The sequence below is a fragment of the Aythya ferina genome (genome assembly GCF_964211825.1).
Source record: "Aythya ferina genome assembly, chromosome: 6".
Classification (NCBI taxonomy): domain Eukaryota; kingdom Metazoa; phylum Chordata; class Aves; order Anseriformes; family Anatidae; genus Aythya; species Aythya ferina.
The window spans coordinates 5,808,649-5,821,548 of NC_140303.1; the positions used below are offsets into that span (position 1 = coordinate 5,808,649).

General features: G+C 42.9%; 1 protein-coding gene across 4 annotated transcripts in view; it reads left to right on the plus strand.

Annotated features, from left to right (window-relative positions):
- Positions 1-12,900, plus strand: part of TMEFF2 (transmembrane protein with EGF like and two follistatin like domains 2) — a 321,829-nt gene that overhangs the window by 289,226 nt on the left and 19,703 nt on the right. For all 4 annotated transcript variants that reach the window (XM_084522871.1, XM_084522870.1, XM_084522868.1 and 1 more), the window contains 2 exons: positions 3,652-3,800; positions 4,676-4,735. In XM_084522871.1, the coding sequence (XP_084378997.1) occupies positions 3,652-3,800; positions 4,676-4,735 (209 nt within the window). The remainder of the gene's footprint in view (positions 1-3,651; positions 3,801-4,675; positions 4,736-12,900) is intronic.

Consider the following 12,900-nt stretch of genomic DNA (forward strand, 5'->3'; position numbering starts at 1 on the left):
TAGAGCATGTAAAAGAAACAGAATTCATCAGGGACTATCATAATGACCCGGAAGAATAAATGTAAGAAATTGAGCCTTGTTTAATGACTGTTTACAGCGACAGCCCAAATTTTAATCAGTGAACGTGTGAGCCCCATTACTTGCAGGATGCACTGGGCCTGTGGGACAACATTCAGTATTTTTTCCTTTCTCAGGGGAGCTGCAGGGTATCGGCTGACATCTTAGAAGCACTCCTTCTACACAGATGCTTTTAAAGCTGCTTTTTTTCCCCTGCAGAAAGCATGGGTAAACCTTACACATGTATTTTGTGTATGCTCTTGGGTACAGTTTCATCCTGTGACCCTTAGGAGACCTCATTAACCTTCTCACAGCTTCTTGAGCCCGAGGGAAAAACAGCCAGCCTTTGTGCTGCCGAGCTTTCTGCAGTGGAAATAGGGAAACCAAATGGATTTATTGATGTAACTATAATTGGAAGTCAAAGCCAGGATGATAAAATGGTGAGATGGCCAAATTGCTTAAAATCAGAGACGTAGTGCAGGATCTGAAGGACTGAAGGTGGTCTTGCCCGGCCTGGCGCCTCATGCTGGGACCTTAGCAGGGACATCCCAGCTTGGTTCTCCTCGTCCAGCAGGAGATGGCCGTCATGCTTCAAGATGTGAAGGCAGCTTTGTTTCCAGCGATAGGATTTCGTTAAATGGAGTACACGGAGTGCCACTCAGCTCGTATTTATTCCATAAGCGATGGATCCTGCTCCAGGACGATGCGTGCTCTGTGGCAGCGCGTGCCTGGGCGTGCATGTTTGCAGTAAATGCTTCACCTTCTTCCCTGTAATGTGCTCTTCTTGACTTTGTGGGCATGGCTGAAATGGCAGCCTGCTTGTTCCTCTAGTCTGAAAAAAATGCGCTTTAATATACTGTCATTTTCCCTGATAAGATGAACACTATGAATTAAACAGAGTCAGCAACCCAGTACATTAATCTTACTGATGAAATCCTACCTTTAGCTTTTCCTGACATATATTTAATGTTGTCTTAATTGTGCAGACTTTAAATAGGATTTGTGTGTGCAAGTGCAGAAGCCATAAGAAGCCACGGCTGCAAGGCAGAAGCTCTCCTCTCAGAGCTGTGCGAGAGGTGGATGACACCCAGATCCTGGTGACAAGTATTGCAGCGCTTTTTCATCGCCTATCTTGTCAACCCCAAAGCGCAGGCTTCATGCAGGGGTTGCCATAAGACTTGAGCACGTAGTGGCCTGCAGCAGTTGTCCCTCCCTGGTGTCCCTCAAACACAAGGAGCACGTGCTCCATCCTGCTTGTACCGTGCAGCTGCAGGCTTCCTGCCTGGGAGGAAAGGTTGCTCTTGCAATTAAGGTTTCAGGTTTAGAAAATCTTTGTTTGCTTCTCACTTTTACTGAGAGAGGTCAGAAAAGTCGTCGGGGAACTTTTTTTTGTTTTTTTTATTTGGAAGGTATCAAAAGATGCAAACAAATGCCTAATGAGCTCTAAAATGGTCTTTGAAGTCAGTGAGAGAGAGGTCTCTGAGATTTCAGAAATCCCACACAAAATGTTTGCATGCATCTTTAGGCATCTAAACACCTTTAAAAATACGTCTCTTAAGTGCCTTACTCCAAGATTAGCTTCGTACATCCCCTGGGTGTTTTTTAAATTGCATCCCAAGTTGCTTAGATTTCCCCTAAAGAGTATCCTTTTGTTTTAATTTTCTCATTGACTTAATTTTCTCTTGACTTGAGACATAATATATATTAACCCACGCTCGTTTCTTGTAGCTAGGTGTTGAGTATGGAAGCTGCTGCTTAGCTGGTTTATTACCTAAAAAAAAGAGCATATGGCTGATTGTGTCCCATCTGAAATGCAAATGGTAGAGCAACGTGGAAGAACTTCTGATTACTCGAGCAGCAAATGGTTCCTAATGAAGCGAGTTTGACTAAGGTGGGAAGCTGGAAATGACTGCGGGAAGAAATGACGGCCGCTAATGCTGTGGGGGAGCAGAACATCCTTATGCCGCTGATAAGGAGGATCTTAGGAAAGGGACTGGATGCTTTCTTATATTCTGTGTAGTCATCAGCATGGTGAAATTGCTACACGGGGAGCCATGCTCCCACCTTCTACTGGTTATGAAATCGTTTAATTTAATTTATAGCTGTGGCTTTTCACCTTTGGCCTCTCTTTGAGCTGAAGTTTTCTGTATTTAATGATCTACCTAATGTAAAGTAAGCCTAAATGTATACAAGCCGTGGTTCCCCAGATTTTCATTTCACTGGGCACATTTGCAGAAGCCAGAGACCAAGGGGGGTGATGGCAGAAATCTGACCCATGCCGTCTGATTCCCTGGGATTCCTCTTTCCGAGCCCTTGCCCCCAGCGTTTTTCTGTTGCTGCACTTCCCATTGCTGACGGTGTCCGAACGCGTGATGTGAACGGAAGGGGAACTAACTTTTAAATGCTTTCTGAAGTCAAGCAGTGAGGCTGGCAGGCTGGCATTTCCATTACTTAACTTTGAAAAGGCAGAGCCGCCGAGCAGGCACTGTGAGGCTGAGTGCGACCAGCGGGCTGGAGATGGAGCGGCGCTGGCTTTGCTCTGCCTTAAATGTCAGAAGGAGCCAGCAAGAGTTTAGATAGCAGCGTGCGCACAATTACATGCTCGGAGGAGCCGAAGCAGCTGCCAGGTTAGACCTCTGGTTTAGTCCCCAAGCAGGATTGCCTCGGTGTTAACGTAAGCCTCGTAAGCCCGCGTTGAGGCTGAGCTGCCTGGTGCAGGGGGCGGAGGATGGAAGATCAGCATGGCTTTCCCCCGCCGATGCCCGAGGGTGTCTGACATCGCTAACAATAATGGAACAGGAGAAACCTAAAGAAAAAAGGCTGTGGTGGAAGTAATTAGGCTTCTCCAACTTCTTGAGCAATGGGCAAGGCTCGCTAGGGTGAGGATGTGTCCACGTTAGCATGTTACTTGAGATTCAGACCATGCTTCTGAAGCAAGACCCCCATCTGTCCTCACCGTGCTTTTGGTTCACGTCCTGTAGCAGCCCAGGAGCTCACGAGCTGGGTCATGGCCCTGGAGATGCACCTGATGCCTCGCTGGTGCCACCCTCCGTTTTGGCAGGGGGGGGCATCCCTGTAGGATGAGGTGTGATTTCAACATCTCTTCCTGTACTGTGATCAGAATGCCTATAGCTGCCATATTACCCGATCCCAAATTGATATAATTAATGGATAACACTGATTCTGTGATACTTACCCACGCTGTGTAGGCAGCACCTCAACAGAGGTAAATTTTGTGGTTTCTTTAATCTAAGAGGGTACAGCAACGTAAATTACTCAGATATCTGCTTGGATGTTCTTTGGTTTACAAGAAATTGCAGTTGGTGATGCTGTCGTTTAGTTTTCCATCTATAACTCTCTTTTTAACGTGTCTTTTTTCTCGCTTTTGTTTTCCGTGTCTCTCCTCTTCCCCTGCATTCATTTCCATCCAGAAATACAAATGACCTTTTAAAAGAATTTTCCGCTTTCATTCTGTTGATTTGCATTGTTCAGTCAGGAAAATACAAACACTTTTCTTTCTGAGATGCATTTATGATGTCACGAAAGAACTTTCTCACATTAGCCTCTTCTTTTTTCTCTCTTCTGTCTCTTCAGGTGTGTGTGCAACATTGACTGTTCTCAAACCAACTTCAATCCTCTTTGTGCTTCCGATGGGAAATCTTATGATAATGCATGTCAAATCAAAGAGGCATCATGCCAGAAACAGGAGAAAATTGAAGTCATGTCTTTGGGTCGATGTCAAGGTAACGCTCATAACAAAACTCATTTCAAAGAATGTTTTCAATTTTCGTTCAGGGAGAAAAAAAAAAAAAAAAAGAGAGAGAGAGAAAACTGGGGCTGGCTTCTTATTTGGCACTTCTCGCATTTCCATTAGACTCCTGTAATGTGTATGGTACGCAGTGCTGGTGCTTGTTTTTCATCTGCTGGGCTCATGGGATGCCAGCAGTGCCTGGAAGGAAATTTTGTTAATACCACATGGAGACTAGCTGTGTTTGCCACGAATACCGTGCTTCTCTGTGCCCAGCTCCCAGGGTGCTCTATCACCTGTGTGACCCTTGAATTGACTTTAAAAACTCTAGTCTGTTCGGAAATAAAAATGAAGAAAATTTGCCTTTAAATAGCTCCTGTAAATAAAGTGTCTACTGGGGCTCGGACAGTTAATAGCTTTTTTCCCCCTTAGCTTCTGACCTATAAATCCTCAGTACATCTACTCACAAGGCCATACTATACCTGTCTATTAAATGCATTCTCATTTATTCCCATTTCTTTAAAGTTAACTGCCCTACGTGACAGTTCATTTCAGGGTACATATTAAAACTCCCCAATTACTTCAAGTAGAGCAGAAATGACAAGTCCTGCTTTACACTGACAGATCTATCCCAGCTGCAATCTGTTGTCACGTATCGTTAGAAAAAAATGTGCTTTCTTAATGGAAGATATTTTGTGTTTCATTCCAAAAAGCCCGCTCCTGCTGTTTTCACCTGGCAAGCCCAGGGGAGCCCTGCAGCCGGCAGCGGTGCTGTGCATGGAAGGGATGCTGTGTTTTCATGGGCACTGGGGCGTATTCAATAGGAAGCGGAGGCTCCCCAAGCAACTCAACATATTTCTTTTAACACAGATAATACCACAGCAACTACAAAATCTGAAGATGGGCATTACGCACGGACAGATTATGCAGGTATGGTTCCTATTCCGTGAGAAACACAGTTGGCAAGAACATGTAAGTCGCTTTTCTCCTCTGTTTACAGAGGTGATGTGTCCTCATCTTCTGCTATGGTGTTGTTTGTTTTGCATTAAAAAACACCGTGTTCTTATTACTTTGTTTTGCTGGGAGCTATCTCCTTAACAAATGGGCTTCTTCCATTATTATCAATGTACAGATACTCTGATCATAAAGCACCTGCTCCAGCAGTGGAAATAATAAATGTGGTAAAACTGTTTGCCAGAATTAACAGACATTGATGAAAATTATTGAATTACTATGCATAGAGTATGCATATTCTTTTCATGATATATACAGGCTTAAGAAAGTGAAAATCCAGAGCCTAGCACAGCTGTGACATGATGAAACATTTCCAGAATAGATAAGATTATCTGTCTGTGTTTTACTGTTAAGTTAACAAGGTTCTTGAAATGTTTTTTACAGTGATAAACGGTTTTAATATGTTTAGAAGCTACAGTAAAACATAATGGCCAAATAGCCTTATATGGTTTTTGAAATTAAAAGCCTGTAAATACTAGTGGGGCTTGGGAGGTATTTGCTTTACACCCTTTGCCTCGGAGGATTGATTTAGAAATTGGGTGTGTGCGGGGGTGTGGGTGCGCGTGCACTCACACAAATGTTCGCAGCTCGTGCTGAGAATTGGAGCATTTAGGAAGGTATGGTGAAAATGTGACAGGTGTTGTATTCACAGCTTAGGTTTGTGAGATTTTTGTATTTCAAAAGGAGGTCTTTCGAGAGAATAGATGCCAGTTGCTGGGTTTACCTGAGCTGCATGGCTTAGGTGAAATCCAGCTGATGTTTCACGGGTCTAAATCTCTCTTACCATGAGATTACTTCAGCCTTACTGAATTTGTCTGCTCACCCCTTGTGAGGGCTCTGTGTGCACGATGGCCCTGTGTTGCTATAACACCCAACCGTTAGAAACTGATTGTTCTGATCCTACTTTAAAAATGGTGTGTGATGATTAAAACATGGAGCTATGAATAAATGAAGGCTCGATGAGCCAGAGGAGCTCAAGGTGTCAGGGTGGCTGCAGGACAAAGCAGCAAAGGAAGAAATTTCTACAGAGAGTGAACGCTGGGATTACTTTCCAAAAGATCAAAGACATACCATGGTCCAGATAATTCCTGCTGCCAAGGAGCCCTTCCACAGGTGAAGAGAGTCATGCACAGAAAGAAAAGTCTGCAGTCAGTTTTCTTAAAAGGCTGGAAGGGCTGAGGTTGTGTCCTGGGGTGGGCAGAAGTTATGGCAAACTAGGCCAAAATGATTTCTTTTGAGTCAGAAATAAGGACAAGAAATTGAGCTGTGTTAGATCCTTTCTCTTCCTTGCTGGAGAGCTGGGGAGATTACTGGAGTCCCCGAATGAGACTGAAGGTCTGCAGCCCCTCATTGAATCTTGTGCAACCTGCCCGCCTCTGCTCCTGCCCGGTAACTGAGCTCCCGGCTGGCAGTGACCCACATCACCCAGAGAGAGGAGACAGCATGTTTAAGCACGAAGCAAGCGAGCTGTAAGAACATGGGAGGAAAGGCGGCTTGAAGACGAGGGAGGAGGAGGAAATAATAGCAATGAGATGAGAAAGCAAAGTCATGGGTCATGGAGGAAGAGGAGCACAGAAGGCACCTTCAGCTCAGAAGTGGGCAGGAGGAGAACAGCTCCGGTTTAGCAGACAGATGATATTTCAGCCCACACTTGAAAGAAGAGATGGTGGGTAGCAGTCCTGAGGAGAAATTTGGTTGCAGCAAAGCTTCATGGAAGTTGGAAGTCAAGCAGGGAACACAAGAAGGAAATTGGGTTATTGGGCAGGGAAGGCAGAGCTATGGCTACTCGCGTTCCTGAAGTGCAGAAAAGTTTGATTACAGGTAGTATAAGAATAATAAGTGGGAATAATTGTTGCAGAAGTGGCTTAGTAAGTCAAGTTGACAGTTGGACCTGATGATCTTGAAGGTCTTTTCCGAGCTAAATGTGTCTATGAGTCTGTGTTGTCTGTTACACTAATGCAGTGGTACCAAATGCTCGTCGTAAAAATCACAGTAACCAAACGGGACAGGTGGTAACCAAACAGCACATCAAAACCCATGCACCCTTATCTTGGGGTCCCAGGGAGGCAGTTCCTTTGCAGACAACCCAACAGCCACTGGACTTTTTTCATCATGAACAATTCACACTGTCTGTTGAATCAAAGTCTTTGCTCCCTCCTGTTCTTCTTTGAAGCCCATTGATCCCGGTTAATGAACACGTAAATCTTTCAGTCTGCAAAGCTGAGAGCACTCATTCCTTTGGAACATAAATCTTTACATTAAGTTGGCATAGCCTTGTGTTTTTTAAGTGCTCTTTCTTCATGCAGGCAAGATTTGCTTTTGAGTTGGAAATGCCTGAGACACGCAGAAGGCAGGGAGCCCCCTTCCTGGGTGTGCAACACATGTCAACACAGTGTCTGTACATCTGTCTGTCCGTGCCTCTACCTGGGCAATTCTGGCCCCTCTCATTTTTCTGACACCTCAAAGAATTTATCAGACTTCGGGGGATTTTCACTCTTTTCAGCAAATACCAGCTTGTTGATGTTGATCACGTGTGTGAGATGGCATTCAGTTATAGCCAATATATCAATGGGCAGGGGTTTTCTTCAAATCCAGTAGAAAAGTACTTGATCTCACAACTTCTATGGAAAAATATTTGTAAGCATTTTAAGTGTAATGTATGTTTTAGAAAGTAGTGTCTGAAAGTGCTGTGAAGGATGTTTTCTTGGATAAGTTTGTTTTTCTTTCTCTGCATAAAGAAGTTGCCTGTTTCAGTGGTGTTTTTGCATTAAATAGTCTGAGCAGTCGAGGAGTTTTCATCCTGTTTATTCATTTGTCTTTTTATTATTATTCTTATTTAATGCTTATATTTCCTTCTTAAGATCTGGATATTAGCTATTATACCCCTTACTGATTTTATCCTTTTTCATTATCAAATTAAAGAGATTTTTTTCCAAGCCATTTTAAGGACTAAAAAGAACAAGTGGGCTTGGTTGAGCCATATTTCAATGTTATATATTCATGAAAATTGTCAGTGAAGACACTGACAAATTTGATAGACCTACTCAATAATACGATCTTGCAGGCCAGACAAAACTCTCTCTATGAGCATTGATTAGATCAAGTCTCAGCAGCCAAACTCCAGCCACGCAGCAAAGACGATGAAAACAGGGAAAAAAAAGGGCATTTTTAGCCACGAGAGTCTCTTTTGGTGGAAAATTCACATCCACAAATGGTTGTTCTGAGCTGTATTTTTGGGTTGCTCACTAGCAGATGGCTGTGTTGTCGAAGCAAACCAAATGCTCCACCAAAAAGGGCAAAACCCATCTGTGTCAACACACCGTCTGCCCATGGCTGGGCCAAGTCTGTGGCACAGAGGCCACAGGAACTACCGCAGATTATGCAGGGATAAAGAAGAGTCTCGGACCGTGCCTTTTCCAAAATAAATACAGCATAACATTTATGTTTGAAAAAAAGAAAACTATCCTGAAACTTGGTGAAACCTCATCGTTCTGCATCATTAACTTCTAATCTCTTTGACTGGGGGAAGAAGCCACGCTTCTCAAAGAAACTTGAGAGAGATCCGCTGATCCAGACCGTGTAGGAAGCACCAGTGGGTGATTCATGCCTTTCTTCACAGCCTTGATGCCAACCCCCCTGACTTCAGCCACAGTCATCTTCATCATTCGTACTAGTCCCTGGGTGGGGCCCAAGAATCAGAGCAGCAGCACCGAATTTCTCTACAAAGCGTGAGGTGTTTTCTTCCAATTCCAGGAATAAAATAAGAAATTCAGAGTGGATTCCTTCTCCAGATTCTAAAACCTTCCAAGTAGGTTGTTTTGAGTGTAAACTACTAGACATTGCCCCTTCGAATTAATTTTTGTCAGACATACATTAAACTGGTGAAGGATAATGGAGCCCCAGAGCTTAGCTATGGCATATAAACTATTGTGCAGTTCTGCTCTGCCTTTGTGAACCAGACTTTCCTTTCTTCTTAATGGAATTAGCAAGTGAGACACAGAGCTGAGCACCGTGCATCCATCACAGAGAGAGAGAAACCATTTCTCATCTTCAGCTTTGTAAAAGCGCTAGGAAAATTGCATCCTTGCGTATGCAGATTTGCTTGGCTTTCAATTTAGTCAGGCTCTAAGTCAGAGGTTGTCACACTAAACAAATAGATTAGTTCGGAAATGTTGCTGGTTTTCCATCGAATTGCTTAAAAATTGAAAAAAAATATTTTACTATTTTGACAGCTGTGTGGCAGCAGGAATGCTTCCTCGGTGTGGCTGCCACCTGCATTCACACACATGCCTGGCATTTGTGAAAACAAGAATAATACAACTTATACATTTCTTAAAAACATAAAGCTGGGATTGTTAGCTGCATTTACAAGTGCAAGATTTCATTAAAACACACATAAGGTTTATTGCCAGTGAAAATCCACAAAAGGCAACAGATGAGCTCTTCAAAACAGTGAAAGAGCTCCATATAGACTGGATTTCAGGCCATACGTTACAGATATTTTTGGTCTGCGACCTGGGGAAAGCAATGAGGGCATTTCCCTCCAGGAGATATAACTGTATCTTGCCCCATGTGCCTGGATAGCCTTCAAGATGTCCAATTGTTCAGAAATGTAAATGTCTACAAACATCTGAAGCCTGGGGTTTATAAATTCAATATGATGTAAGAACAGAGCTGGTCTTGACTTAAAAAAATACTTTCTTAATGGAGTCAGCTAGAGAAGGCATTTTTGTCTACTCAACCCAGGCAATCCTGAGAGAGAAGTTTTCCAAGAAGTAAAGCAGAGGAAACGTCTCAGTTCTCTGGCTGGGATCTGGAGGCTTCCAAAATCAAGCTCACAGAAAGCAGTATGGCATTGACTCAGAAATAATGATCACGTGTAGCTTAGTTTAATTTACGTAGCACTATAAAACACATAAGAAAACTATTCCTATTCACGAGCTCTTTGAGTGGTTTTCAAAGGCAAAAGAGAGATTATCATGTTCCGATAGCGCCATGGTCTCTAGCCCCTCTGCTGCCTTTCAGCTCCTCCACTGTTGGTGATATCCAGAAGAAAATAAAAAATGTAAAGATAGAATCTGCCGGGTAGGTTAATAAATCTCACTGTCAGCTACTTCTGAACTAAAGTCTGAGTAGCCAGCAATGTCAGCTTGGTCCCCGAACCTTCACTTGTCCTGCAAGCTTTTTTTAAATGAAAAATTGCAGCTGCTTCTTTCTGTCATTTAACTCCTTGTTTTCAAAAGGTGCAGTGCAGAAAGTCCTACTCCGGCATTTTTCTGTGTCATTGGGTGGACCAGATGTTTTCCTTCTGAAACAGGAAAAACTGGGGCATTAATGTGATTGTGCAGGTGTGGGAATTACCACCTAGGCTATCCCAAGACTAGCAGTAGTTCTATGGAGTGCTTTTCTTACACAGAAAAGTCTTAAATTTATCTTCAGATCCTTTAACTTTGAATTGCATATGGTAAGCTTGATAAAATGTGCCTCATTATTTTGGATTTTTGTTTTTCTGTGTGCGTGTGGTTTTATAATGAGAGAAATTGTGCCTTTTCATTACTTACGATTTCCCGGTGTCATGCTCATGGAACCTGTAATTGTTAGCATTAAAACTTACATTGGATCTCAGGTGAACTATTAGACATCTCTTTATGGAGACTTATGTAGCTCGGGAAAAAAAGAGCATTTCCATTTGTGCCTTTAAAGCTTAGCCCTTAATTTAGTCACTAATGAATGTGAATCAGAAGTTGCGAATCAGTTTATGCTTTTACCCCTAATAAACAAATTCAGTAATGTTGTGAATGAACTTTATAATAAAAGCTATTTCATTTGGGCACGAGCGCGGTAACCTGAAAATACATTATGTCCAGGCTAAGAATTTGGTCTGCAGGGAATGAACAGGAAAAGCAAACACCGCCTTGCAGCACCGAGACTGGCATGGGCAGCCTGAAACCCTAAAGTTGGACTAGGCTATTCTGCTGTTACCAGCTTCCCTGAAATATTTAAGTCCTGAAAATGAATTCAGTTGTCAAGCTTCATCAAGGTTTGGGGGCAGGGGTGGAGTTGGTAATACTGTATATTCTTCTATCAGTTTACTTCCAAACTGTTCAAGATTCGTGAATTTTGCTCCACGCACTGTCTCCCACTTCTTGTTTCCCCAGGCCTGAGTACCTTATGTGTTGTTATTTTCTTACACCATTGTGTAACCAGTCCTCTGTAACATTTTGCTTTGTTAAAGGTTATGGATAAAAACAGAACAGTGTGTGCTATAGGGATGAGCAGACCAGGGCTCACATAGGCATTCCTACAGGTTCTTCCATTTGTGTCCCAGTCCATAAACAGGTATCATTTCTCAGTGCTTTGTTGTATTTGGAATATATAAATCTACCTTCCTGGGCAAATACAAACCTGCTTATCTTTCGTCCTCTGCTCCGTATTTTGGTCAGAGGCATGAATGAACTCCCAGGGAGGCAGAGCCTGCAGGAAAAAGAAAAGAGGCCTTGCTGCTTCCACGTGAAATTGTGATCCCTAAAACTCAACACCGCTTGAAGCAGGCCTGATTCCTAGAGCTGTCCTTAACCTGACACCTTCCTTCTAAATAGGATCACCTCAGGCAAGGGATATACAGAAAAAACAAATGCAGGAGGGGACCCTCAGAAAAACAGCAACATGGTTGTCACTCATGCAGTTATGCTCTACTTAAAACCAGTCATAGGATCTGTTTCTTTCCAGCCTTTGTTTTCAGAGGGTTTTGGAAATGAAGAACCAGCAGCATGGTCTACAACCCCCCTAGAAAGCTGCCTTGAACACCTGGAATACCTGCCGTAATGCATGGCCCCTCGGAGCACATGGGCGCTGTCATTGCAGCAAGACTTAGGGTTATCAAGGACAAGGTTAGTTTATATCTGACTAAATCACGTTGTGCCACCGAGTCAGTACTGTGTCTCTGCCAGTGCTGAGCTAAGATAGCCCCAGGTGCAGCCCCTGATGGCAGGAGTACCGGCGTTAATGCCGTCCAGCAGTGCAGGAAGGGCCCAGCCACAAAATCGCTTCCACAGACCCATGGTTAAATTTACTGCAAGTGGGCCCAGACCCAGTCGATGTCAGCTTTGTCGGCATTTGGGGAGGAATTTCTCTCACCCTCGGTTTCGGCCTTCCTCTGGGCTCCATGTGCTCTGATTAGCTCAAGAGCTGTCCTTGAAGGCTGCTGCTGAAGATGGTGCCCAGCAGCTGTTTGCCATCCACAACACTAATTTGAATTAGTTAATGGGAACCAAGGAGTACCGTGGTATATTTTTATGCTTGGCAGCTCTATTTCGGGCCTCATCTCTGAAAATCTGCTGTTAGGAATTCTTCCCAAGGATTTGAGAGTTAAAGTTGTAATGAGCTGCTGAAATATCCATTTTCAGGAAACATCAACGTTTAAATATTCGTGTTTGATCTAGTCTGAAATGTAAAAAAATATTTTGAAATATTCATGGAACTGAATTTCTTCAGAATTTTGTTTCATGGGTATTTTGGCATTCTTTATGAAATGTTAGATGTCAAAATATCATGAGATGAAAGTATATGACAGTTGTAATAAATAAGTTGTATATTAAGGAAAGTTGCTACTCGGAACTGACTAAAACATCTTTCTTAGAAGGAGTATCATCATGTCAAGTTACAATACAAACATGAGATAATTTGCTCATTTCGACACCTGAAATGGTAACCTAAACCTAAAGATAAGTAAGGGTTTAGCCTAGACACGGGAATTACAAATGCATCTGGCAAAATGAAAAGAAATTTGGTTGGGGAAGAGAAAAAGGAACTGGGAGACCTTCAGCAATAGGCTATATGGAGAAAAGTAGCAGTTTTTGCCTAGCTTAGTATATTTTTGTGAAGAAAGTAAAGACGGAAATATTATTTTCACTTTGCTTCTTTCACTTTTGAATGGTTCCACTTTTTTCATCAAACATATCTGCTAAAACGCGCATGGTGCGCTGATTGGCCAGGCAATGCAATGTATCTGTTCTTTTCCCGTTTCCTAATATTTTGTGTATTAGACACTGAAACTGCTAGTGACAAAAAGTTGTGACATA